This window comes from Sus scrofa, chromosome 7 (assembly GCF_054392235.1).
Source record: "Sus scrofa isolate SSC_HxYL_T2T_F1_AM1 chromosome 7, Sscrofa_HxYL_maternal_Yorkshire_Landrace_v2.0, whole genome shotgun sequence".
NCBI classification, from domain to species: Eukaryota; Metazoa; Chordata; class Mammalia; order Artiodactyla; family Suidae; genus Sus; species Sus scrofa.
Window position 1 is genome coordinate 112,345,325 of NC_139389.1, and position 25,375 is coordinate 112,370,699.

At 41.1% G+C, this 25,375-nt stretch overlaps 1 protein-coding gene across 34 annotated transcripts in view; it reads left to right on the forward strand.

The window, feature by feature from the left end:
• Nucleotides 1-25,375, forward strand: part of NRXN3 (neurexin 3) — a 1,642,123-nt gene that overhangs the window by 124,375 nt on the left and 1,492,373 nt on the right. For 25 of the 34 annotated variants that reach the window (XR_014811220.1, XR_014811221.1, XR_014811222.1 and 22 more), the window contains one exon: nucleotides 2,313-2,342. The exons of the other annotated variants lie outside the window; for them this stretch is intronic. Coding sequence is in view for 22 of the 25 variants with exons in the window: in XM_084969910.1 (XP_084826036.1) it covers nucleotides 2,313-2,342 (30 nt within the window). In the remaining 3 variants the exon portion in view is untranslated. The remainder of the gene's footprint in view (nucleotides 1-2,312; nucleotides 2,343-25,375) is intronic. 34 annotated transcript variants of the gene reach the window in all.

Consider the following 25,375-nt stretch of genomic DNA (forward strand, 5'->3'; position numbering starts at 1 on the left):
GGAGGCCAAAAAAAAAGAAAAAAAAAAAAAAAAAGGAAATATAATTGACATGTAACATTGTGTACATTTTAAGTATACAATGTGCCGATTAGATAGACTTACATATGGTAAAATGATTACCAACCAGAGCATTAGCTGACGCCTCCATTTCATCACAAAATTACCATTTCTTTTTTATGGTGAAGACAATACTGTTGTCCCTTTATTTTTTTATTTATTTTTTTATTTTTTTTTTGTCTTTTGTTGTTGTTGTTGCTATTTCTTGGGCCGCTCCCGCGGCATATGGAGGTTCCCAGGCCAGGGGTTGAATCGGAGCTGTAGCCACCAGCCTATGCCAGAGCCACAGCAACGCGGGATCTGAGCCGCGTCTGCAACCTACACCACAGCTCACGGCAACGCCGGATCGTTAACCCACTGAGCAAGGGCAGGGACCGAACCCTCAACCTCATGGTTCCTAGTCGGATTCGTTAACCACTGCGCCACGACGGGAACTCCTGTCCCTTTATTTTTAAACCCCACACTGCTCTCAGGTGTCTCTTTGGATCTTCCCTATTCTCATTTCTGTTTTCTTTTTTTTCTTTTAGGGCTGCACACATGGCATATGGAAGTTCCCAGGCCAGGGGTTGAATCAGAGCTGTAGCTGCCAGCCACTCCACAGCAGTATCACGGCATCCGAGCCGCATGTGGCAATGCCAGATCCTTAATCCACTGAGCGAGGCCAGGGATTGAAACGGCATCCTCATGGATACTAATTGGGTTCTTAACCTGTCGGGCCACGATGGGAAGTCCTTTCGTCATTTCTTAATGCTGACAACCATCCTGTGAGTTCACATACCTACTCTGTTCCCGTTCCTCCTTCCACATCTGCCACCTGCCTGCCCAAGCCCCTCCGTCTTAGTATGCTTGATCTGGATGCTGAAGGCTATGGCATGGTCCACAAATGTCAGACATTTTTCTGATAGTTACTTATGCTGAGGTTTCTCTTAATCTAGGGCCCTTCGTTCTGTCTTCTTATTATCCCCTCCCAGAAAAAGAGCAAAACTTAATTTTTTAAATAAAGCGAATCATGAGAGTGACCCGCTTTGGCACGATTTCATTCCTCCATGAGTATTAATATCCTAGGCCTCAAGAAATGAATGCCAGAAATGTGCATTTAAAATATGATTATAGTTTAATGAAATTTGTTTTAAAAAATTGACTCCATGACATTTATGGCACATGTATCTATGTATTTAATATATCATTGATCTTTGAAAAGTCAGTTGCTTGACCCATATTTTGCCTCTGATTATTTTCTAAATCTCTGGTAATCTCCAAAAACATTTAGAGATTTCCATACTTTATTTAGGTTTTTTTCCTATATTAATCCCCTATATCCCTGAATTTCACTCTGGGTAAAGGTTCTCTGGGATGACCTGCATTTTGTCAAATGTCTCTAGTAATAATAAGCAGTGAAAGAGCAAATAACGAGTACAGTTGTCTACTGGTTGGAAATCTCTTAACAGATTTATCAGGGCTTATGCTTCCTTTGAAGTAATGAGCTCTTAATAGACTCGTTTGACTTCCATAAGAACATAGCCAAAGGTGGTGCTATTTGTGTACCTTCTTTAACCCATTTGGTGCTGGGCTAGGTCTCCATCATCAAAGGCGAGGGACCTGCTAGGAAAAGGTGGTGGTGGAGGAGGGCTGGAGGGAAGGGGTGTAATTGTCACTGGGTGAAGACAAGGCTGGTGGGGAAAATAGATTCAGGTTGTCTAATCAGTTCTTGAAAGCAGGAACTCATTTGGTATGTTCAGTGTGGTTCAATCTTTGTAGAAAAGACTGCTGTACTATATCTAGGGGGGAAAAAGTTGGATGGTAATCCCTGGATGGTGAGATTACCACTGATTTTTTTTTCTTTGTTCTTTTCTAAATTTTCTACAGTGACCATGTATTACTATTAAAAGCAATTTAAAAGAAAGAAACCCACTTTGCCTGGCATCTGGAGTCTCTTTCCCAAGGGACCTCATCTTTAACAGATTTATCTCAAATCCTGCGTATTGCCTAGGACAGTGGTGTAACAAAAGTTCTCATGATGTGGCTCAGAGCAGTTCAGCAAACAAAAGACTGTCCTTGAACCCGATGACCCTGGGTGGTCTGCCCTGCATTTGGGTCCTTGTTGCATGCTCCTGGGTCTGTGTGGATGCCCCTTCCCCTGCTTCCCCTCAAGAATTGACAGAAGATTGCATTGCATTTGGGATTCTAACTTTGTCTCTTTCTTTTTTCCTTCCCTTACCCCCTCCTCCTCTTCTCCCCTCTTTTCCTTCCTCAAGGCCTGTCCCACCTCATGATGAGTGAACAAGGTAGGTGCTCTGTGCTCTGTGCTCGTGATGCTGCAGCTGCCTGAATCGCTTGCCTTCGTGCCTCTGGCTGGTTGCTCAGAGCCTCATCGTCCACTGGCTGGCAGGCCATTTGCTGCCTGTCCCTCCCGCTGTGGGCCAGGCTGGCAGCATGGCCACCCTGCGGTAGGGGGCACCTTTCCCAATGCATCATGGCTTCCCACCCCCGTCACCCCCTTGGCTTCTCCATTCTGTACCACCATTTGTCATCCTGGGCGCTGGCCCTGCCAGGCTGCCTCCAAGAGAGAAGCATGAAATAAGCCATGACAGTGTCGATAATGGGGGTGAATGAAGCTAATTTCGGAGCAACAGAGCGGTTAACTTCTTCCCGACACCCCATGCTGGGGCCCCAGGTTGAGGGAGAGGAGCTGGGCTTCTCCCTGAATTTCACTCTGAGTAAAGGTTTGCTTTTTGTCTTCCCCTCCATCCCACTGCCCATTGTAATGACTTTCAGCCCCTCATGGTCAAAGGAAGCCCTTAGGGGTTTGACTGTTCTCAGTTTTGTATAAAAGCAAAAACCACTGAAAGAACATGCTAATATCTTCATGGCAGGATTCTAACTCATTATACACCCTGAAGAAAACTGCATATAAAGATCTGTAAATTCAGCATCTGCAACCTAAAATATTCAATTATGCAGGGAATGAACTGTGCAGGAAATTCAGCTCAGCTAAGCACAGGGTGGGCTGTGAATGAAGCCTTTTTCTCCTAAATAAAAATTTTCCATATTATCAGCCTAAATCAGGATTCAAAAACTGAGCCTGCTTAAAATTGTCTTTTTCATCTGTTCAATTGCTACTATTGTGTTTCTTCTGAACTTTGAGATGATTGCAAGATTGGTCTTTCTGCCTTGCCCTGACACCCAAGGACTATACTTTAATTTCTCTTGTCTATTTCTTTTCCAAATACACATGGGACTCAGTACCTTTTTTGGAGAACCAAAGAAAAAGGCAAGGGGTGGTATTTCCATATTCTACTGTTTTTATTGATTTTTTGAGGAGGGTGGGGCAGCACGAAATGGCAGCTACCCCCTCCATTGCTTCCATTTTCTAACACTGGGTCTATCGCAGAGAATTGTCATAAAGGAGAGTTCATGTCCAGATTAAGGAACCACCCAGGGCTGAGAGAAGTTTGTTTATGATGTCCACAGCTGTGGAAGTGGGCAATTGAGGGCATCCTGACTTGATGCAGGACAAGGAGGAAGCACACTTTACCAGTACAGGTGTATCCTCCGGAACTGAGCCAAGATCCGTGATACGGACTCCAGACAGTTCAGTGTAAGACATGGTCTGCTTTAGAGCAGATGTCAAAGAACAGAGCTGGAGGGAGGGGCCCAGGTGAGTTCTCCAATGTTAGATGGTGCTCTGGAAGAGGCTGGGCTGAGGCGTCTTTGTTCTTGTAGGTAAGCGAAGGATGTTACCTCCCTAGAGTGGATAACTATGAAATGAATATGAGTAGGAGGTGTTCTTTATGTTGACCTAGTATCTGAGTAGTTTGAGGGAGTTATGCACATCTCTACAGAATGGGAAGATCCACTCACTTTGGATTGCTGGAATTCAGTGGCCTGACTTTGATTACAAGTTCCATCAGAAGAAGCAGAGTTCTAATGACAAGATGCCCACCTACATTCTTCCACCTTATCCTCCCAACTGCCCTCAGGAGTTCGCCTAGCTTTTACAGTGTGGCGTGGAGGTCCGAGTGTATCATATGGCTTGTGTCATAGGATGGAGTCTAGGTAGATGGGAGAGGCTGGTGGGGACTTCTTTAACCTTGGTTTGGTTTATTTTAGACCCACTGATGCAGCACAGGAGGGCTAAATCCCAACATTGGTATGAAAAGCATCTGGATAACCTGTATTACATACGTTACCCACTTTTCCAGCCTCTGCTCAACTTCTCTTGGGCACTCAGTATTGAAGTATACATGAGTAGAGAATTCAGACACACTCATGTACACATGCTCTGGGGGCAAGCCAGGAATCTTCTAGAAAAAGTCTTTAGACAATGAAATATTGATAGATATGGACATTGTGAATTCCTCTTTAGAGGGGTTTTTAAGAAAGGATGCAGAATTCTTCTGGGTGGTCGGTGTCACTAAGATTTTAAGGTATAATTTGCAGTTTAATTTGTTTTTTAAGAAGGACCTTTGACCACATTCATCCTCCTCTCATTCTTGTCCATTTCCCACCCCTCGTCTGTTCTTGCCTTTGTGATGATTACCTGAAAGAGCAATGCTCCGTTCCTTTTCCTCATTCCTTCAGCACGGAAGAAAGAGGTTTCTGTCTGGTTTTCACTGAATCTCCAGAATTTGTTTTTGATGCCCATAAATATGTGTGGAAATACTTGTGTGTGTTGTGTGTGTACCACCTCTACATGTATGTTACACTCATGGTCCTCATTTATATTAATGTTGAGAAAATACAGGAGAACTTAGCTTCTCTGAGACATTCTCTAACCAATTTTACGTTGGTTACATGCGACCAATGTCACATACATGTGGCTATGCAATGCTTTTGCATGCAGACTTGGTCATGTTTCTAAGGAGGGGACTGAGAAGAAAATAATGGGGAAAAGCTTAAACATGAAACTGACAGAAGCAGCCTTGCTGGTCACACTGTTTAAGCTTCACCTTGCACATTAGTTGTGCTTCCTTCTCAAGGTATTGTACTGCTGTTGCCATTACTGTTGTGGGTTTTTATGTATGTTACATTTCTTTGTGTGTCTGCAGTGGGCTGATGTTTTACTCTCCCTGCTCTCTCTCTCTTTCTCTCTCGCCGCCTCCATGGTGGACACCATGCTTCCTCTACTTAACTGGACCTTCATTTCTGTAGGTAGAAGTAAAGGTAGAGACCATTTTATTTTTTATCATTAAAACTTTCAGTCTGCCTTCTGAAATATTCATGTATCCATGGGGAATTGTTGATTCTGATGACTACAGTCCAGATTCTAACATTGCTTTTAACAATAACTAAAATATGTATATATATATATATATATATATATATATATATATATATATTTTTTTTTTTTTTAAAGACCCGTGGTACCATTTACCTTCAAAGTACTTCTTGTTTGATGGCTGGGGATCATTATGAATTTGTCTGCCTCCCTCTAAACCTGGGATGAGCTTTACCCATGGTGTAAAGAAGGAAAGGGGGACTCCGAAGTGGTTGTGCAGTGTGGGGGAGATATATTATACCTAAATCATGGGATTCTAAGATCCCTCCCAATGAATGTATTGAGGGAATGGGGAAGATGTGAAATGCGTGCCAATGTTTCTATCACTGGGGAATAACTGAATTCAGGGATAGCGTCTGTGAGGGCAGGATGATAATTGTGAAATGGGAGAGGATGGGTGAATGGCTTACACTTTTATTTAATGTGAAATTTGGGGGGTATCTTTTGCTCTTCTTCCTTCTGTGTTGTGTCTCCTGTACTTTGGGGAGTGGACATTTGCTGATTGGAGGTGATGACCCAAAATGGTGGGACTGGGGGTGTGGAAGAATATAGAAACGACAGTATATTACATTGTAAAGAGAAAGTGGAGAAAGAGATTAACACTGGATTTTAACTTACCAAGTCCACCTTTTGCCAGGTAGGCTGGGAAAAGGAGAGGTGCTGAGCAGGTGCACTTACTCTGATGCTCTGACATGCCTTTCAGTGCTTCACACCTTTGGGTACCACAGCTAACTCATCCATTCCTAATCAAAGCTGTCAGAGGGCCAAGCCCAGGGAACCCAGCTCACCAGCTCAAATTGGATTAGCTGTTCAGCAGTGAAGGGGAGAGGTTAATTGATAAATTATAAATATGCATTTGCATTTGGTTCTCCCCTCTTCCTTTCCAATTCTTCAGCCCCTATTTCTGTAAGCCGTGTGGCACTGCTTCCTGTAAAGACCGGCAAATAACGGAAATAGGAAATGTGAACTCTGGCATGAGGCTGTCAGAGAAAGATGGGGCTGACAATATATGGAAGATGTTGATTTGGTGATCAGTCTGTGAACTGCCCATCTCTCTTTTGAATTTCATACCTTCTGGATTTGTTAGAAGTTAGGTATGCTTACCTTGAAAGCAGTTCTGTCTGTTCACTTTGGGGATGGTTAATTGCCTGTTCCTTTTATGCTAATCACCCACACAGGTGGGTCATTCTCAGAAATCTGTCATGGGGAACCTTACCCCCTTCAGAGCTTGTGATCTATTGAAGGGAGGCGGGAAAGGGGGATAAGGAAGACACATAATGATATAGAAAGGCTATAGCTGGCTTCCCCCTCCACTTCTCTACTCACTATATTCAACCAGAGGCTTCTAGGGATCTCTTCATGGGCAAAGTCACCCATCTTTGTCCAGGACACAACCTTTTTGAAGCATGTTGCACCATGTCTCACCTCTCCATTTTCTCATTGACTTCCACGAGAATGCATTAGGGTCAGTTTTCTTCCCCACCTCACCCTTGCACCTCTCTCCTTTTCTTTCCCTAATCTCCTAAAACATCCCATACGATAGATGTTTTAGTGTTTTCATATTTTGTAGGTGGGTACCTTACTTTCTTTCTCTGGCCGTTAACTAAAGTTCAAGAAGGAAAAAGGAAGCAACTGCTAACACTGATTGATCATTTCCTGTGTGCCAGCCATTGTGCCAGGTGCTCTCTATGCCGTATCACACTTAAATCCTCACAACTCTCTTGGGAGCTGGGTGATAGTGTTGTCTTTGCTCTATGGATAAGTAGAACAGGGCTCAGAGAGCTAAATACCTTAGGTCAGATGGCTACTAAGTGGAAATGAAACCCAGAATCTGAGCCCCTAACCACTGCTCTATGCAGCTTCTCTTGGATCCAAGGATGACCTCCATGGAAATGCCTCCCAGCCACCACCCTGGCACTGACCTGTCTCAAGTTCCAACCGGCCACTTGGCATTCTCCGTAACACATGTTCATATAAATGTCCCACCAGTATTGTCACCTCCATATGTCCAAAGTCAACCTTAACACATCTGGCCACAAACCAGCTTCCCTCTTTTTGTTCCCTCTTGCTTGTCACCTGAGCTTGAACTCAGCAATTGCTTTCCTTTTCCTTCTTGAACTGTCCTATTCCCAGGTGATGTTAAGAGAGCTCATTGAAATTCTCCTTCAGAATGTCTCTTGCATCTATACTTGACACTCTGGTTGAGTTCCCTGTTAGCCCTTATTAGATTACTGCCCTGGCCTAATTAGTACCCCCACTCTGTTCTCTTACAGTCTGTCCAGTAACTGAGAACTGGTTAAGCTCTGCTGTCCCCCAAAGGGAGTGCCGGGTTAGCTATCTTACTTCCAAAGCCATCGCTAATATGGTTCACCTTCAACCTTCTCCCTTGTTAATCTCAGATGCAAAAATTATGCCAAATAGGATACCAGATACCTTACCAGAGCTTTCCTTGTCCCCTAGGTTTACTTATTGTGTTCCTCTCCCCTTTAACAGAGCCTCCTCCCCTTGTTTCTGCCCATTTACATCATGCATAGAAATTATTTCCTAGCCGATGCTGTGAATGTCTGCATGTTCCATTTAGATATGAGCTCTCCCTCCATGTACCTCTCTAATGTATTAAACGCACTTGGGAATTGGTTTACTCCCCTCGGCTAGATTGCAAGTATGTTGAAGACAAACATATTCCTTTTTTAATGTCCAGATGTGTCCAGCATCGGAAGTTACACTGGGAAGGGACTCAAAATCTCTAATCCTTCTTATCCTTCTCTCAGTCATCTTTCTAAAAGTGAAAATAAAGCAAAATTAAAATTAAATCGGATCATGTAGCTCATCTGCTCAAAAGCTTTTGATGGATTCTCGTTGTATAATTGTCCACATGCCTTCTCAGTTTTATTTTTTATAGAAACATAGCCCACTGTGCACCGATACCCCTGCCAGGCCCCTCATCTCTTGAGGTCAGTAGCTCACTTTGCTTGAATCCATACTATGTTTTCCTGCCTCAGGCTTTTACTCAATCTCTACCCTCTTTTTTGAATGTCCTTGGAATGCCCTCAACACCCTTTATGCCTCAAGCTTCCTAGCTCTGCCAGACTGTGTTTCTGTTACTTAGTGCCTAGGCCATACTGCCCAGAATCAGATTTGCTCATGCGTTTCCGTCACCCCAGTTCCTAAAGAACTTGGTACACACACTGCACTTAGCTCAGTATTTGTCCAGATTTGTACACCAACCCGTGCTCCCTATCACTGCCCTCATCACTGCAACCAACCGAGCAAAGGAACCCCAGCGCATCATGGAATGAGGCCAGATGTTCTGGCTCCAGTCCCCTCCTAAGCCAGGCCTTCTCTTGGTCCCATGTGTGCAAGTGACAAAGGAAAATGATCATAGATTACACCAACCAGGATAAAGGTGGGGAAGGACTTTGGATTTATTTTTAGGAACTTGTCAGAGAAAAGAATGCCTCAGATTTTGTTATTCTTTTAAAGCTGAGTGATGAAGCAGTCAGCCTGTAGTGGAAATAATTGTGAAGTTTAATCTACACAATTGTGTGGGATGTTTAGGCTATAATAATAATCACCACATTCAGGAGGTCATTGGGCTGCACTGAGCCAAAAGCAGACATGACTTCAACTGAAAGCGCCTGACCAAAGGAGTTTGTTAGCAGCCAGCCTTGGTCAACTTTGTAAATTCGATTTTGGTGATCTTTAACTGTCGATGATCTTTAACTGTTTAGAGTATGTTTTAGTCTTCACCTCCCTGTTCTTGTCAGTTGGGGGATTTCCCATCCTGGGTTAGGTTAATACTAACCTTAAAATACTTTCCCTTGAAGGGGAACTTGGAGTAAACAGTGCAGACTCAATGCCCCTAGGGACCTGCTAGGTGTTATCAAGGAACAGATCTTTCTGTGAGGAAAAAAAAGCTGAAGATCATATCACCAGTAGGGAGTGGTGGGGATTGTGGCAAACTGGAGAGCATAAATCCTGTCAAGGGCAGAGACCTCCACTCTGTTCCAGCCGACTGCTGCCATGCAAGAATGCATGCTCCGTGTCACTAGATCCTCAAGGTCAGCCAGAGTAGGTTTTATAGAGATGTCAGCTTAGGGCACCTTTCTCTCTCTGTGTATACATCTGCATACACATATACACTCATATGTGCCAAATGATTTGGCTCATGAACCGCACGTTTTTGACCTTTAGCTTGAGGAAAAAAGAGGAATAAAACATTCCTCCAAGGTTTCTTGCCGAATGTCAATCACAGGAGGTAGTTACTTGGCAGCATGCTTGATTAATTTTCTCTTTGCCCAAACAGTGGTCGGGGCACCGGGAACACTTGCTACTCTTAGCACTGCTGCCAGGGAGCCTGATCTGTGTATTGGTGGAAGTTAGTTTTGTAGAGCTGAGTGGGCGTAGGTAGAGAGGGTATGAAGAATGCTGAGAATGAACAAGAAGAGAGGTCACTGACACCTCCAACAATTGCCAAGAATCGGCACCATTTGTAAATAGTAAGGGTGCCTGAGGGGCATTTAATTCCTTTTTCCCTTGGCTCTACAGAGATTTCTATCTAAATAGAGTTTAGACTAGATAGTGTTGACCCTAAGATTGACTTTAATTTAGAGACCCCTTCCAATTTAGGTGTAGGTATTTTTTTATCCTGCAGTTTTTTTTTTTAAATATATATTTTTTTTATTTTCCCACTGTATAGCAAGGGGGTCAGGTTATCCTTACATGTATACATTACAATTACATTTTTTTTCCCCCACCCTTTCTTCTGTTGCAACATGAGTATCTAGACATAGTTCTCAATGCTATTCAGCAGGATCTCCTTGTAAATCTATTCTAGGTTGTGTCTGATAAGCCCAAGCTCCTGATCCCTCCCACTCCCTCCCCCTCCCATCAGGCAGCCACAAGTCTCTTCTCCAAGTCCATGATTTTCTTTTCTGAGGAGATGTTCATTTGTGCTGGATATTAGATTCCAGTTATAAGTGATATCATATGGTATTTGTCTATCTTTCTGGCTCATTTCACTCAGGATGAGATTCTCTAGTTCCATCCATGTTGCTGCAAATGGCATTATGTCATTCTTTTTTATGGCTGAGTAGTATTCCATTGTGTATATATACCACATCTTCTGAATCCAATCCTCTGTCGATGGACATTTGGGTTGTTTCCATGTCCTGGCTATTGTGAATAGTGCTGCAATGAACATGCGGGTGCACGTGTCTCTTTTAAGTAGAGTTTTGTCCGGATATATGCCCAAGAGTGGGATTGTGGGGTCATATGGAAGTTCTATGTATAGATTTCTAAGGTATCTCCAAACTGTTCTCCATAGTGGCTGTACCAGTTTACATTCCCACCAGCAGTGCAGGAGGGTTCCCTTTTCTCCACAGCCCCTCCGGCACTTGTTATTTGTCGATTTATTAATGATGGCCATTCTGACTGGTGTGAGGTGGTATCTCATGGTAGTTTTGATTTGCATTTCTCTTATAACCAGCGATGTTGAGCATTTTTTCATGTGTTTGTTGGCCATCTGTATATCATCTCCTGCAGTTTTGATCATTGGCCTTTTAATGCTGAACTAATCAATATTGTCCAAACTGGAAAGAGATAATATCGCTATATGAACTTGAACATGATTTCATGTAGATTATATTTTGCTGGTAATAACATTAAAAAAGCTGATTTCAGGAGTTGAGGCCCTTCTTGTCCCTGCTAGGACTCGAGAACCCAGCAAGTAAGTTACTGCCTTGATAGCCAACTGTTTATGCAAATTAGTAAATGCAATGCCAGCTACTAATTATGAAAATAAACTCATCTGTGCTCTATAAATATTTAATTATAATAAAATAGGGGCAATATTATATGTCTATCCCTTGCCTCATCTGTTTCTCATCCACCACTGACTTGTCCTCTTGGCAAGGAATAAAATCACTTGTCTTTAAAAGAATCCTGGTTTCCATGTTTTTTTTTTTTTTTCCCTAATGTTTTGAAAGTCTGCAGGGGGAAAACAGATTTATTTTAAATATAAGAAGTAAAATTAGCATTGAGAACTATGTCTAGATACTCATGTTACAACAGAAGAAAGGGTGGGGGAAAAACTGTAATTGTAATGTATACATGTAAGGATAACCTGACCCCCTTGCTGTACAGTGGGGAAAAAAAAAAAAAAAGAAGTAAAATTGCCTGATTTTAGCAACTCTGTGTCTTTTGACAGTGATGTCTAAAATGGTGCTTTAAAATATGAAAAGTGTTTCTTTCCCATTCCTTGTAAAGAAATTTTCCTTGGACACTGAAGACATTTTTTTAAGAACAGTTGTTTCTTGGAACATTTTTAAAAATGTGTAAATGTGAACAGTAGATTTATTAGTAAAATGTACGATGGCACAATGGGATATTTCACTTAAATTCTGGTTGGCATTATCTATAAAGGAAAATATTTCTTAGATTTCCAAGCAGCATGTGTATTTCCTCCTCTGCTATCAATTTAGATTTAGTGTTTATGCACAGATTTTTTATCTCTGTGTATATGTATATATACCATAAAATATTTTCTCAAAGGTGAATTGTGATTTATGTACTTGTATAGACTTTTGCTAATCAGAGTTAGTTCATCTTAGAGGACATATAATTGTCAACTGAAGAGATGTGTGTATATACATATAAACTTAACTTTGATAACATCTACAGGTAAAAGATGTTTTATTAATTTGTATTATCTTTATGACAGTTCTTACTTATAAAGAACTCAAGCAAAGTGCATTTCCTTATGTGCTTAAGTTTGGACAGCAAGGTCTGGTTTTCAGCTGTGCATATATGTCTGGGTGTAGGTAGAGTTTGTCCAAATACATATTAATGGATTTATACTGGTTGAATATATTATCACAGGTAGCTTCCACTTGTAGAGTACTGAAAATAACTCATTCTGTGTGATATGCATCTGAACTTAGCAGATTGTCTACTTTAACATTTTAAAAGCAATGGTTATTCAGTATTCAACAAATATTAACAGAGAGCCAGCAAATGGCCAGGCCACTAGCTAGGTATTAAGTATATAGGCTGACTAAGGAAATATGGGCCCTGCCCTCTGATGTCTTGCTAGTATTCAGTAGAGTTTGAAAGGTTTTCAAATGTAACAACCACCTCTCCTTCTAAAGATTTAAATACATTCTGTTTCCAATTTGTTATATACATAGTCTTTCTTTTTTTTTTTTTTTTTTTTTTCTTTTGACCGCACCTGCAGCATATGGACGTTCCTGGGCCAGGGACTGAACCTGCACTGTAGCTGGGACCTGCACGGCTGGGCAATGCTGGGCCCTTAACCCCTGTACCACAAGGGAATTTCCTGTACATGTAGTCTTGAAATGATTTTATTTATTTATTTTAAAGGGAAACTCTCAGGTACAATTCAGATGACTGACCCAACTTTTAACTTCTCAGAATCAGAAAAGAGTACTTGCTTTGATGTAAAAATGTTGGGCATTTTTCATGTACTTATTTGTTTATCTTTATTGAGGAATAGCAGACATGGTGTGAAGTATATGAAATCCATACTCTTCAGCAGAGAGCTTACATGTTTTTAACCTACATACGTCCATGTAAATGCCACCCGGACTGAGATATAGAAAGTGTCCATCATCCCATAAGGGTCTATCCTTCTACTTTCTACCATTTATTTTTAATAAATATATTTTATTTTCCCTATTTCCTTTAAAACTATGTGTATCCATGTGCTAATCAGCAGGCAGTCTCAACATTGCTTTAATTTTTATTAAGAATTAACCTTGAGACAAAGAGGCATTGTGGTTTTCTCTGTGTGTAAATAGAGGCAGAAATGTTGCCCTCTGGTGAGGTGGAGCTTTGCCCTGTTTTAGGTGATACTCAGGATTCCCTCCGCACAAAGAGAACATCTAATTGATATCATTGAGTTTTTCTTTTTTCCTGAGGCATTTAGCTGTGAGTAGAACAGCAGAGGTAGAAAAGACCATATGCTTTGTAAAAAGCCAGACTAATAACACTTTTTGATGGACGTCTGATTTTAAAAGTGCTGCATCTTTCATTAAAATTTACATATAAAGTAAGGGCAGGCGCGGTGACATGAAAGCTAATGCAACTTGCACATCTTGACATAATAACAATCACAAGAAACTGGAGATCCCAGATGGCAGCTTGGCCTTTGCCATCCTTTTAATAAGCTACTAACTGCTAATTATTTCACTCTTTTGAGCAAGTTAATTTACTGTTGACTCTTAAAGAGATACTGCTCTTTTTTTTCTCCCATGCCACACAAAACAGCTTCTTTCACCTGGAGCTCTGACAAGTGCTTCCAAGCAGTTTGGAAGCTTTCCAGCCAGTTGTTACAATGATGGCAAGGCTTGGGGTGGAAAATGTTACTGAGTAAACAATATTTTCTTGGGTTCTTTAAATATAGAGCATTTAAAAAATTAATTTGGCTAAGGATCCATTGTGTGTGTGCCTGTGTGTGTGAGAGAGAGAGGGAGAGAGAAGTGATCAAGCAGCCAGTACAGGGAGAAGATCTGAAATTTGGAGCCTATTTAAGAGGGAAAGAACAGCTGCCTTTAAAATGGTTGCTAATTCTGACAATTAATGCTGTTTTGTGAGTGTGTGATTTTCTGTGATAGCCGTTAGGAGGGATGATGGTGTGTAATAGCTCATTTCCTAAGCTTTGTGGTAATGTAGCATAGCCAGGACCAGAGAAGTGAAAGAGAACCAGGTCCCACATGCTCTGGTCCCACATGCTTTTAAATGAAAAGCCTGCAAAGTACGGTTTTTTTTTTTCCTGTATTTTCTGTATTGCTTAGAATGATTTTATATTTTAGCACAGATGCAGATTATTGAATGAATGATGTGCAAGAGGGCCTGGATGCATCAGGAGTGAGCGTTTGGAAAAGAACCTTGTTTGCAACGAGCTGTCTGACAATCAAAATATTTACTTACAGATAAGCTAATGACTGTTCCTTGCAAATGCTGGCAGATCCATTACTGAAATAGGAGTCAGTACTTTGGCTTGATACTATCCAAAAATAAATTTCAAACTTCAAATACGTGTGTGTGTGTGTGTGTGTGTGTGTGTGTGTGTGTGTGTCTGTGTTACACTTCTTCCCAAACAAAATACAATGTGTATCAAACAACAAACAAAGGTTGGGAAATCTTTCAACCCATTTTTTTGAAATATTTAAACTGAAATTAATGTGTTACTGTGATCAGTTGCTCCTTGTTACTGTTAAGAATTGCTGAATGGCTTAAAATACGCACTGAAAAAAAATACATCCTGGAATTATTGGTGACATCTCTGAACATAAACTTGATTATGTGAGTTTCATAGTCCAATATCATATCTATAAAGACTTGCGTGTTATGCAGCTGAGGATAGAGCTCAATCAATACTAACCATTTGCCTTATTATTTAAATCTAGAGGAACTGGAGATGTTTTAAAATGTTTTATTTCTTTAAAACTAATGCAACACCTAGTTTCAAAATAGCCCTAAGGAAAAGAGACAATGTGTGTAAATTTGGGCAAATTTTGCCGTCTTTCAGAATCTGATACTATAGTGTGTTCAGCCAGATTGCCATTTTTACAAGAGTTTTGAGAAATGCTAATAATGTTTTAAGAAAAAAGTACAGGAAAAATAAATCCTCAAAATGCAGGTTTAAAACAAAATTAAACAGGTTTTTTTTAACTTAGGACTTCTCAGAGTCTTTTTTCATGACAATACAAATAGTGAATCCCTATGAATAAAAATGTCAATTTCAAAGTTACACAGATTTATTTCATGTGAAATCTTTTTTTTTTCTTTTTGTAATTTACATTTTGGATGAGGGTAGCTAGAATTAAAATGAGTTTTCAGTTGAAAAACTTAGGACAAGATTATTCTAATGTCCCTTCTGAGTCTAATATTACAAATCTTAATGTCTCTAAATTTTGAAAGAGGCTTTTGGATTGCCTTCACTCAAAAATCCTTTTAAATTACATTTTCTGTTTTGATTGGGAATAGTTTTTTGGATGGGTTAGTTTCAATAGAGAAATTGCTGCTTCCTGGTAAAACGCATAACACAGATGTTAAAACAACTGCAGTTTTAAAGACACTAGTCTTGTTAAAGCACTCCCAGTTTGTATTACCTAAGAACTTTAATGGATATCCATATAGTGTGTGTAAACAGTGTTTCTGATAATGGCCAGCTTAACTCTAGGAAGAGCTGATCTCAGCACAAGATGGGAAAATTACTAGGAACTTTTATATAAGTCTATTCGCTTGGAAACTTGGAACAAGTTAACAGTCACCTTGGTTGTTTCTCTACCATATAATCAAGGTCATTCATCTTATCACTCTGAGAGTTTGGCTATCAATGGCTTTTTTTCCCAGACAGTGCACATATAAGTAAAAGGAATTCTTTTTGGTAAGAATTACTTGTATTTTGTTTGGAAATCATTAGCTCAGCTAAGGATTTTGTGGCTCTCTCTTTGCAAGGCTGAGGACTTTGTCCTATTTACATGCTGTCCGTTCAGTATGAAGTGGCTGCCATTGATCCACCTGTGTGTAGTAGACCATTTGCCTGGGGCTATTAATCTGGTCAGAGCGATGTAGTTTGCTGAGCCAGCCGTACTCTCCTTCATTTCCCCAAGTGACCAGTAATGGGCATCTACAGATGTGTTGGCCAAAACTGTTATAGGTAAGATTCCCAGTTTTAAACTAATTGAGCCATGTGGCAGTTGAGCCTGGAACACCAAATATCCAGGTGTCAATACTTCTAATGCACATCAGCGCTGTGGATTAGAAAGAGCACTGATATAAATGCCAGGAGACCTAATTCAGGGTGCTGAGGAAGAAAACATGGAAGAAAAGGAAAAGGAAAGCACTTATGTTAGTGTTTGGCACTTAGCTTATATAACCTTGTTAAGCCTCATATCCTAATAAGCAAAATATGAACAATAATATTACCTACTTAACAGGGCCGGTTGGAGGACGTTGAGGCCATATATACAAAAGGCTTACGCTGGAGCTTGGGTATAACACAGATAAATTTCATTATCATGAACTTAACAATAAACATTAATTATTTTCATCATAAATACATCTTGTCAATATCACCAGAGCTCTGGGACAGTTGAACAAATTAATCAGTCTTTTCAATCTTCTAGCCTTTACCTTTAAAATGCTGACTTGGTAGGTTTGTTCTGGGTAATACTTTCCATCATGCCAGTGAAAGTGCTGTGCAAATTACCATGGCACTGCACAGTGTTAAGGGATTAGTAAGAATGCAAGCTTCACAAAGTCAGGGGCAGTATCTGTGTTATTCACTATGGTTTAGCCAGTGCCTGTAGCAGTCCCTGCCTCAGAAGAGTGGAAATAACTCAGTAAGTACTTGTTGACTGGGCACTAGGAATCACTGAGGTAATAATACTTAGCAGAGTTCAGTACCACGGACTGTCCTGTCTCCTCCTCATGCTATCATACCTCTAGTAGGAGGTCTTTGGGAACCTCCATTGCAAAAGCAAAGCATTGGCCTCTGCCTTTAGAACCTCCTATTTTTTTTTTTAAAGTAATCCTGATAAAGCCTGTTTGTTCTTTAAGTCTTCAATGGATGTATTTGCTCTTTTAGTGTGTATAAAGAACTATGGGATTTCCTTATGTTACCTGATAAAACTATATGGGTCATAAAGCAAATAAAAACATTTAGCTAGCAGTTACTTTAAAAAAAAAAAAAAGCTTATTTACTTGCCCAAATCTAGAAGCATACAATTTCAGAGCTGAGAGGGAACTTAAAATTCCTTAGTCCCTCCTACTCTGATTGTGTGGAGGACAAAATGTATGCTGAGAGGGCAGAAGTGCGTTTGTAACTATACTGAGAGTTGACACCATCGTTGGGTTTGGACTCAGACCTTCTGATTCCTAGTGCTATTTTCTTTCCCCTCCCACCAAGTTGTCTCTAAGCTGCAACCAAGTTGTAGTCATCTTTGCTGTATGAGTGGCATTTATTGCAGATCATCCACAGGCTGCTGAGATCATTATTGATAATGCCATGTAAGAAAGATTCTGGAGCTACCAGAGTGTATGCATTTTAAGCAAGGCTGTGTCTTAAATTACTTAACTGACCTAAGAATTGATGCAACCCCAGCTTTTGAAGCTGTCAGTAAATTGCTCTGATTGTCAGGACTTTATAACGCTTTTTCCCACTTATGGACTTGCCCTGTCGACTGCTTTGCCTTTGCTGAAGTAAGATGGTGACACCAGTTGACTTAAAAAAGCTTTTACACCCTTTTTTTTTTTTTTTTTTTTTTCCTTTTTACTGTTCCCATGTTGACAGTTTATAACAGAGTGGATGGCTGTGAGGAAATCCACTGGGGACTAATTTTCAAACTGTTACTTAATAGTTTTTCCACTTCCTTTCTTCTGTTAAGAATAGTTTAGCAATTTTACTTCCATTTTTTTTTTAACTGCAAAGGAAAATGTATTTTTTTCTTAAGTAAGAATGTATTTGCCTTTAAGCCGACATCATTTCTTTGTTTTCTTTTAAAAATGAAGTTTATTCTTCAGTGTTAGCCATGGGTCTGTTGAGCTAAGTTTAGTATCTTTCTATGAGGCAACTTTGGGGGATGTTGATCAGTGCATGAAATCAGCTCTTAAGTTGTTGCAAAATTGCCTTACTTCAGACTGTTTTGATCACAGGGGCTCTCAAGTGTCAAAGTCATTTGGAGAACTAGATAGATAAAATGCATGAGCGCTAAGCTTTTTTCCAGGATAGAATAAATAAATGTGTTTTCTACTGTGTGCTCAGCTTTGATAGTGATTTGTTAAAAGGCAAAAAGAAAGGCAATGATATTAAATATTTACAAGAGTGATTTAGTTGTATTATCTTGTGCTCTGCATCTCTGTTTAATAGTGAAATCAGCTACTGTTGAAATAAATGCCATTAAACCAGTGGTAGTGTGAAGGTCATTGTCTAGGCAAGGTTAAATTTGTGGAGAAAAATGATTTTTGTCAACTTTCCAGATCCCTTCCAGTTTTGGTCTACTTCCCTCCAAAAATAAAAGGAAAAAAAAATACATTTGAGGATTCACAGGCTCACTTTCTCTTTTGCATCCTTTATGCCCTTTCTGGCCAACCTGGTAGCTGGAAGTCTTTTGTGCATTTTTTAATTTCATCCATTTAGTGGGCAGAGACAAGCCTATTCTCCCTAGAGATGAGCAGTTGCATTTCCTTTTACTGGCTCTTCTGTTGACCCTTGCTTGGCAGTTTGTTTTAGAGGGGAGAATCAGTGCCTCTTCTTTCTTGGAAATGGTTTATCTTGTCTGAGGTGATCCTTACATTTCTCTACTAATTCCTCTTCCATCTAAAGCAAAGATTTTTTTTCCTGCTTTACTTTCTATTTCACTTTAAAGAAATTTCTGAATAATTACGTGGCATTATACACATTCACACTAACAAGAAAAGTCCGGGTTTACAAAACTAGTTTCTGAACTATAGTTGACCCTTGAACAAACCGGGTTTGAACTGTGGAGGCCCACTTACACATAGATTTTTTTTCAATAGTAGATGCTATAGTACTACAAGATTCATGCTTGGTTGAATCTGCAGATGGGGAACAGAAGATGTAGAAGAACCACTTATGTGGAGAACCAACTGTAAGTTGTACACAGATTTTTGACTCCGTGAATGGTTGCACCCCTAACCCCTGCATTATTCAAGGGTCAACTGTAGTAGCAGAACCAAGATAAACTTCATTTTACCTGACTGCCAAACCTAAGCTGATTCTATATTCCATTCTGTCATTTCAATTAATTTTACTGAACCTCAGTTTCCTCTTATATAAAATGGGAATTATAACATATTATAATGTATTTTAGTAATGCATATAAATAATATTAAATATAGTGTTAAATGTTCTACTTTTGGTAAAATTGGGAAGTAAATGAACTAATACATGTTAAGTACATAACAAGAGATCTGGCTCTTGTTATAATTTTAATAAAATAATATGTTCCCTCCACTCTTGAAAGTAATAATAAAATAAAATTGAATTTAACAAGCATTGACTATAAGGTATACATGAATAAAAATCAGCTCACAATATAGTAGGAGGAAAATATCTATGTAATGAATTCCAAAAGCAATTCATATTTTTTCTCTTGTCTTGGGCTTTTGTGTATCAAATGCTACTTAAAATGTGAGAGCCTTTTTCTGGGGGGCAGGTAGTTTCCTGTGGGGTTAAGGTAAGGTACTGACATGGTTATGGCATCTACTTGTGGCTTGTTTCCCCACTAGTCTGTGTTACATGATGCTAAAGTCCAGAGAGTGGGTTGGAAAGAAGAAAACAGAGAGGTGCAGGGAAGCAATGTTATGTATTAGGAGCAGATAACTTGTATAACAAACAATTCCCTAGTCCCAGTGGCTTAATACTAACAAAAGTTTCTCACTCATATCAAAGCTCAGTGCAAATTATGGGTGAAATAGAAGGGACCTCTGCTCCACACAGCCATTCAGGCACCCAGGCACCTTCCATCCTGTGGCTCTGTCATTTTCTAGGACCTTGTCCTTCACTGCATGCCACTGACAGATGGAGAGAGGGAGAGGGAGAGGAAAAGGGAGGGAGGGAGAGAGAGACTTGAAGGGTTTTTTTCCCAAAGGGTCAAGCCTGGAAGCAGTGTGTGCCACTTACTATTGGTCAGAACTCAATCACATGAACCTATCTAATTGCAAAAGAGGTTAGGAAATATAATTTAGCTGTGTGCCCAGGAGGTGAGGCAAAGGAATTTGGTGGATACAGTGGCAGTCTAGGTCCTAGTGGGTGATTTGTGTCCTATTCTTAACATCGTCTGTGTCATGCCTGTTGGCCTTCTTCATTTTACCTTTGTTCAAAAAATAAACAAAATGCTGCCATGGTTTCTATGAGTTAGAGGGTCCCTACCAGTGCCCTTCCCTGTAATATACATAAACATGGTTTTCGTACTAAATAAAATCCTATGTAGCTGCAGTAATGTTTCTCAGAGTCTTAAGAATCACTCAGGGAACTTGTGAAACTAGACTCTTAGTTCCTACCTTAGGACCGTGAAATCTGTAGCTTCCAAGTTATTCTTATGACCAGGCAAGTTTGAGACACAGTGTTACAGCAAATCCCAAGGAATATGGGAAGGAAGTATATGAGATTTTACTAAATATATTTTGATGTTTTATGTAGTTTAAAACAAGTTTCACTTAGCTTATAAACCTGTTTTCCATACCTGAATTTTTGTTGTAAATTTTTGTTTTGAGGGGTTTAATCTCAATCTTGCACCCATAAACCAAAAGCTGGAAGTGTGGTTGAAATCTTAGCCTGAGTTCACAGCAGAGTCAAATGCCTGATTCACAGGGATTTATTTTATTCTGATCACTGGATCGGAACATTTTAGCGGGTTCTCCCCGTACTTTATCACCTAACAAGGGACATCCTTGATTAAGAAAATTCTCTTGTTACATTAAGAAGATAATAGGAGTCCATGTGATAGGCTTGCTTATTTTTTGTGCCTGACTTATGCATAGTTAAATGATGATGGCATATTTTAGTTTTGGGATCTGTATTATCTCACTCTATGTATAGGAACCATAAAAACCATGGTATTATGAAATTCACCCCTTTCCTGTAAAGCTTTGCCTTTATTCCTCATAGAGAGCGATTGGCTGTATTGTACTTCTAGAATGGATGTCAGAGTGTGTATAATTCAGGGCTTGTGATTTTTTTCCTCTCTCCTATTTTATCTGCTCTTTTTGTGTCTTTGTGTGCAAGTCTATGATTACTATTGAGTTTTTTTTTTTTTCCTCTCCTAAATGCCAGCAATTATCTCACAGGTGGAGGGATTAGGAAAGCGCTGAAAGAATTGCAGTGGGATTAGAATAATGCTCCCCCCTTCCACTTTAAACATAGGGAAGGAGGGAGTAGAGACTTGGAAGGGGGTAGCAGAACTGGGGGGGGGGGGGCGAAGGGGAGTGGACAATTTGCTTCTGATATTTAAATCCCTAGATGGAGGGAAGAAGAAACTCCTGATGAAAGAAAGCGAAATAGAAAGGCTAAGCTGGTCTGGGGTTATTGTTTCATAGCATTGGGGATGCAGGAAGACAGGGCAGCCACTTTCGTATTTCTCTGCAGCTGGTTTAACCACCTCTCCATCTGAGAGAGTTGTTTTTTTTTTTTCTTTTTCTTTTTCGGTCTGACAATTTATTTTGCAGGGAGAAGGGAGCCAGAAGGGTCTAATATATGCCCAGACCAAGAGAATTTTGGTGAGACATTATCTTTCTTCCCAGCAGGGAATGATTTATTTACCTGATATGTCAGTTAGGATGCTTTCAGCTGCAAATAACAGAACTTTCAGCTCGACTGCCTTAAACAACAAGGGAATTTATGGGTTCAGTTCTTGAAAAGTCTAGTAACTCAAACGATATGACCAAGACCTAGTGTCTCACTTCACCCGTTTTTTGGCTTCACTTTCCTGGTGTTGGATTCATTCTTGGCAGGATGCCTCCCTTGTGATCCTGACATAGCAGACAGCCGTTCCCAGGGTGATCTGCTTTTTGGTTCATGTAAATTAAGAAGAGTAACTCTTTTCTCGAGCGAATCAACAAACATTCTGGAGTTTCAAACGAATTGGAACAATTAAGTCACATGTTTATTTCGGAACCACTCACTCTAAAAGCGGGGTGAGTTTTGCTGCTATCTTAGACCTGACTCATATGCTCGACTCCAGAATTAAGGGGAGTAACTGGCTTTTCTCACAGCACATGGGATTCAGGAGGAGGCCAGATATCCCACACCAAATTTGGGAAGTAGGGGAGTGGATATTGGGTAGCAGGAACCCAGTGCACCTTAATAGAAAGAAGCATTTCCAAATCCAAACGCAAACTTAACTAATTCCTTAATCAAAAATCAGAAACTGGATGTGCACCTTTCACCCTCATCCTCTGGCTGTGAGGTGGTCCTAGTTAAAGAGGAGGTAATGTCGATTGTGAGGGGTGCACACCGGGAGAGGTTCCATTTGGAAGCAGGGAGCTGGGCGGGGAAGGCCATTGGTATCCTGGCAACTGTGTACTCAAGGTGTCAGCGTCTTGGGATCTTGTTCATGGATGTGAAAAGAGGCAGGGAAAATGTCCACGGGGATGGAGGGAATGCCAGGTCCAACTTGCTTCAGGTGAAACTATGCTGATGGCGTCTTTTCCTCCTGCCCTGCTCTTGGGCCTCTGCTTAGGTCACCTGACGTGGATGGTTATTGATGAATAGCTGAGTGAGGAGGCCCTCTAGTCTCAAGTGTATTTTTAACAGAGTGGCTCTCGGTAAACATCTCTTTCTCAAATGCCTCACCTCCTCCACAGAGTCTTTCTTTTCAGCTGCTACTTAATCAGCTGCTGCCCCTTAGCACACTGACCTAATTCTTAGCTACACATTTTGTCTAGGCTTTTGAGGCAGTGCTTCCCAGTCACTCACTGCTCATGTTAAATCCAGCTTGACCTGTGGCCTCTACCCTCATCACCTGCCTTACATCCCACGGTAGCAGAGGCCTTTGGCCAAAGCGACAGCCAATGTAGCAGGAGTCTTAAGGTGCAAAAGCTGGAAGGATGTGGTTATTATGGTCTCTAAACCAAGCACCACGAAGGCAAAGCCCCCAATTTCATGGGCTGCTGCCCCTCGCAACCAGGTTGAATTTGACCTTTCTCAAGCTGCTTTCTAGGCCAGTGCTTCTCAGAATTTAGTGTGCATGTGCATCATCTAGATATCTTGTTAAAAGGGGTTCTCAGAGTGCCTGTCGTGGCTCAGTGATTAACGAATCCGACTAGGAACCATGAGGTTGCGGATTTGATCCCTGGCCTCACTCAGCGGGTTAAGGATCTGGCCTTGCTGTGAGCTGTGGTGTGGGTCGCAGACGTGGCTCGGATCCCGCATTGCTGTGGCTCTGGCGTAGCTGGCAGCTACATCTCCGATTCAACCCCTGGCCTGGGCACCCCCATATGCTGTGGGTGCAGCCCTAGAAAAAGGCAAAAAGACAAAAAAATAAAATAAAATAAAATGGGGGTTCTCATTGGGGAGGGTCTGTCTCATTGGGATAGAGCCTAAGATGCTGCATTTCTAACAAGCTACCAGGGGATGCCCATGATGCTGCTGGTGTGTGGACCATAGTTTGGAGGAGTAAATCTTTAAGCCCATCACTTTGAATGATCTTGAAGGTGACACCATCTAGTTCTTTAATAAGTCCAAATGCAAAGCAGGAGAGAAGCACTCCTTTGGAAGTAGATGGCAGAGCTAAGACTCAAATTCTTAGGAATAACTTGTTACCTTCAGGCAACCAAGTGGGTTACTGGTAAAACTCAAGCCTTCTCATCCTCCTTGGATGAGAGATCTTGGCCTCTGTCTCCATGTCTGATGGAGTATGATGGCATTGGCTTATCTCCCAGAAGCCCAGGGAACATGCAACCATGGCATTTGTGATCAGTACACAAGTGCTGTTTCATCAGTCCCACAAGTAGAGAGACATGGGGACAGCGTATAATTCAGTCTGCACCAGACTCTCCTTCATGCTCCTAAAAAAAGCCTGGGTGCGTAACAAATCATCTCCCAGACCCATTTCTGGAAGTCTGCACCACGCACCAACTCCCACTCGATGCTGCTTGTCATTATCAACAGGTAGGAACATCAGATGTGCCCCAGCCCCAAGTCCCACCCCCTTGCCCAAATTCCCAAGAGTTCGCTTACAAACCAGCAGTTACTGTGGGTCTGGGAGGCCCACAACAGTGACAGCCATATAAATTCTTGCCAACATGGGGTTGAGGCCGCAGCCCTGCACATGGGCCATCCTCTGGGTATAATCTCGATCAAGTTTGTTCCACAAATGCCGTGACAGCCTGGCCCTCCCTGTGTTCTGTTCAGCCTTATTTGATCTCGCTCTCCCTATTTCCTGTGTGTATAATCCCCCTAGTAGCAATCAGATCTAAACAAAAACATAAAGGAGAAAATAATTAAGAAATATAATCTGACAGTATAACAAAGCAGGATGTTTAAGAGTCTGATTGACTCCACTTTTTTATTTGGACTAGAGGGAGGAGGAAGAAAAGCTTGGGATGGCTGCTGGAGGAACAAAAGTGAATTAGAAGGCTCTTATTTTGCAACTGGTTTCCTGCGTCTGTGTTGGCTAATGGATTTATGACGAACCTTGGCTCCAATTTCCAGTTGGCAGTTGGGTTCAGGTGTTTGCCTGCTGTCTTCAGGGATGCTGCATAAACAGCTGTTAAGTAGAGCTAGTTATTCAGTCTGCTCCGAGAAAGGTTAAAGTGTGGGTCTTCAGGCTTCCCCCACGGACTAATCCAGTAACAGGAGAGTCAGAGAAAACACACACCTCTTGGGAGGGGGATCCCTCGCTGGGATTTTGGTTGTTATTATAGTTACAAATGGAAGTGTTTGAAACTTAAATCTGAATTTAGGCAGCAGGAGGAGAAACAGGGATGGAAATGAATTATTTATTCCATCACTGGGGTCCCAGAAGCATAGAGTGGGCGTTAATCTCCTTCCAACAGGAGCCTCTGAGCAGGCTTGAGGTCTTCTGTATGAGATCTGACCTTATCTACTCCTGGCCAGACACCTCAGCTTCGATTAATTTGCCTTGAGAATAATCCAAATAAGGCCCTTTACTTTGCTGTTCATAAGATGTGAATATTTACCTAGCGTGTGGTCAGAGGAGCCAAAAGTGCTCGTGTCTGTGATTTCTTTTAATCCCATAATTTCCCAGTAGGTCTGAGGGGAGAGGGAGAAGCAGGCAGGAGCCGACTCGCACCGACGGTCTGCTGGGTGTGGGGGTCACGGCGTGGAGTTCCCCACAGCACGTTCTTGCTGAATGTGCACCAGCCATGAATCTGTGCAGGATCCGGAAAGGGAGCTTCTACTGCTCCCATTTCACTGATGGGGGTTTAGCATCTCACCCAAGTCACCCAGCCCTGAATTAGCCTTGCTGGGATTCAAGTCCGAGCTGTTGTCAGACCCTTGCCTTGCATTCTTTCCAGTGCTGCAAGGTA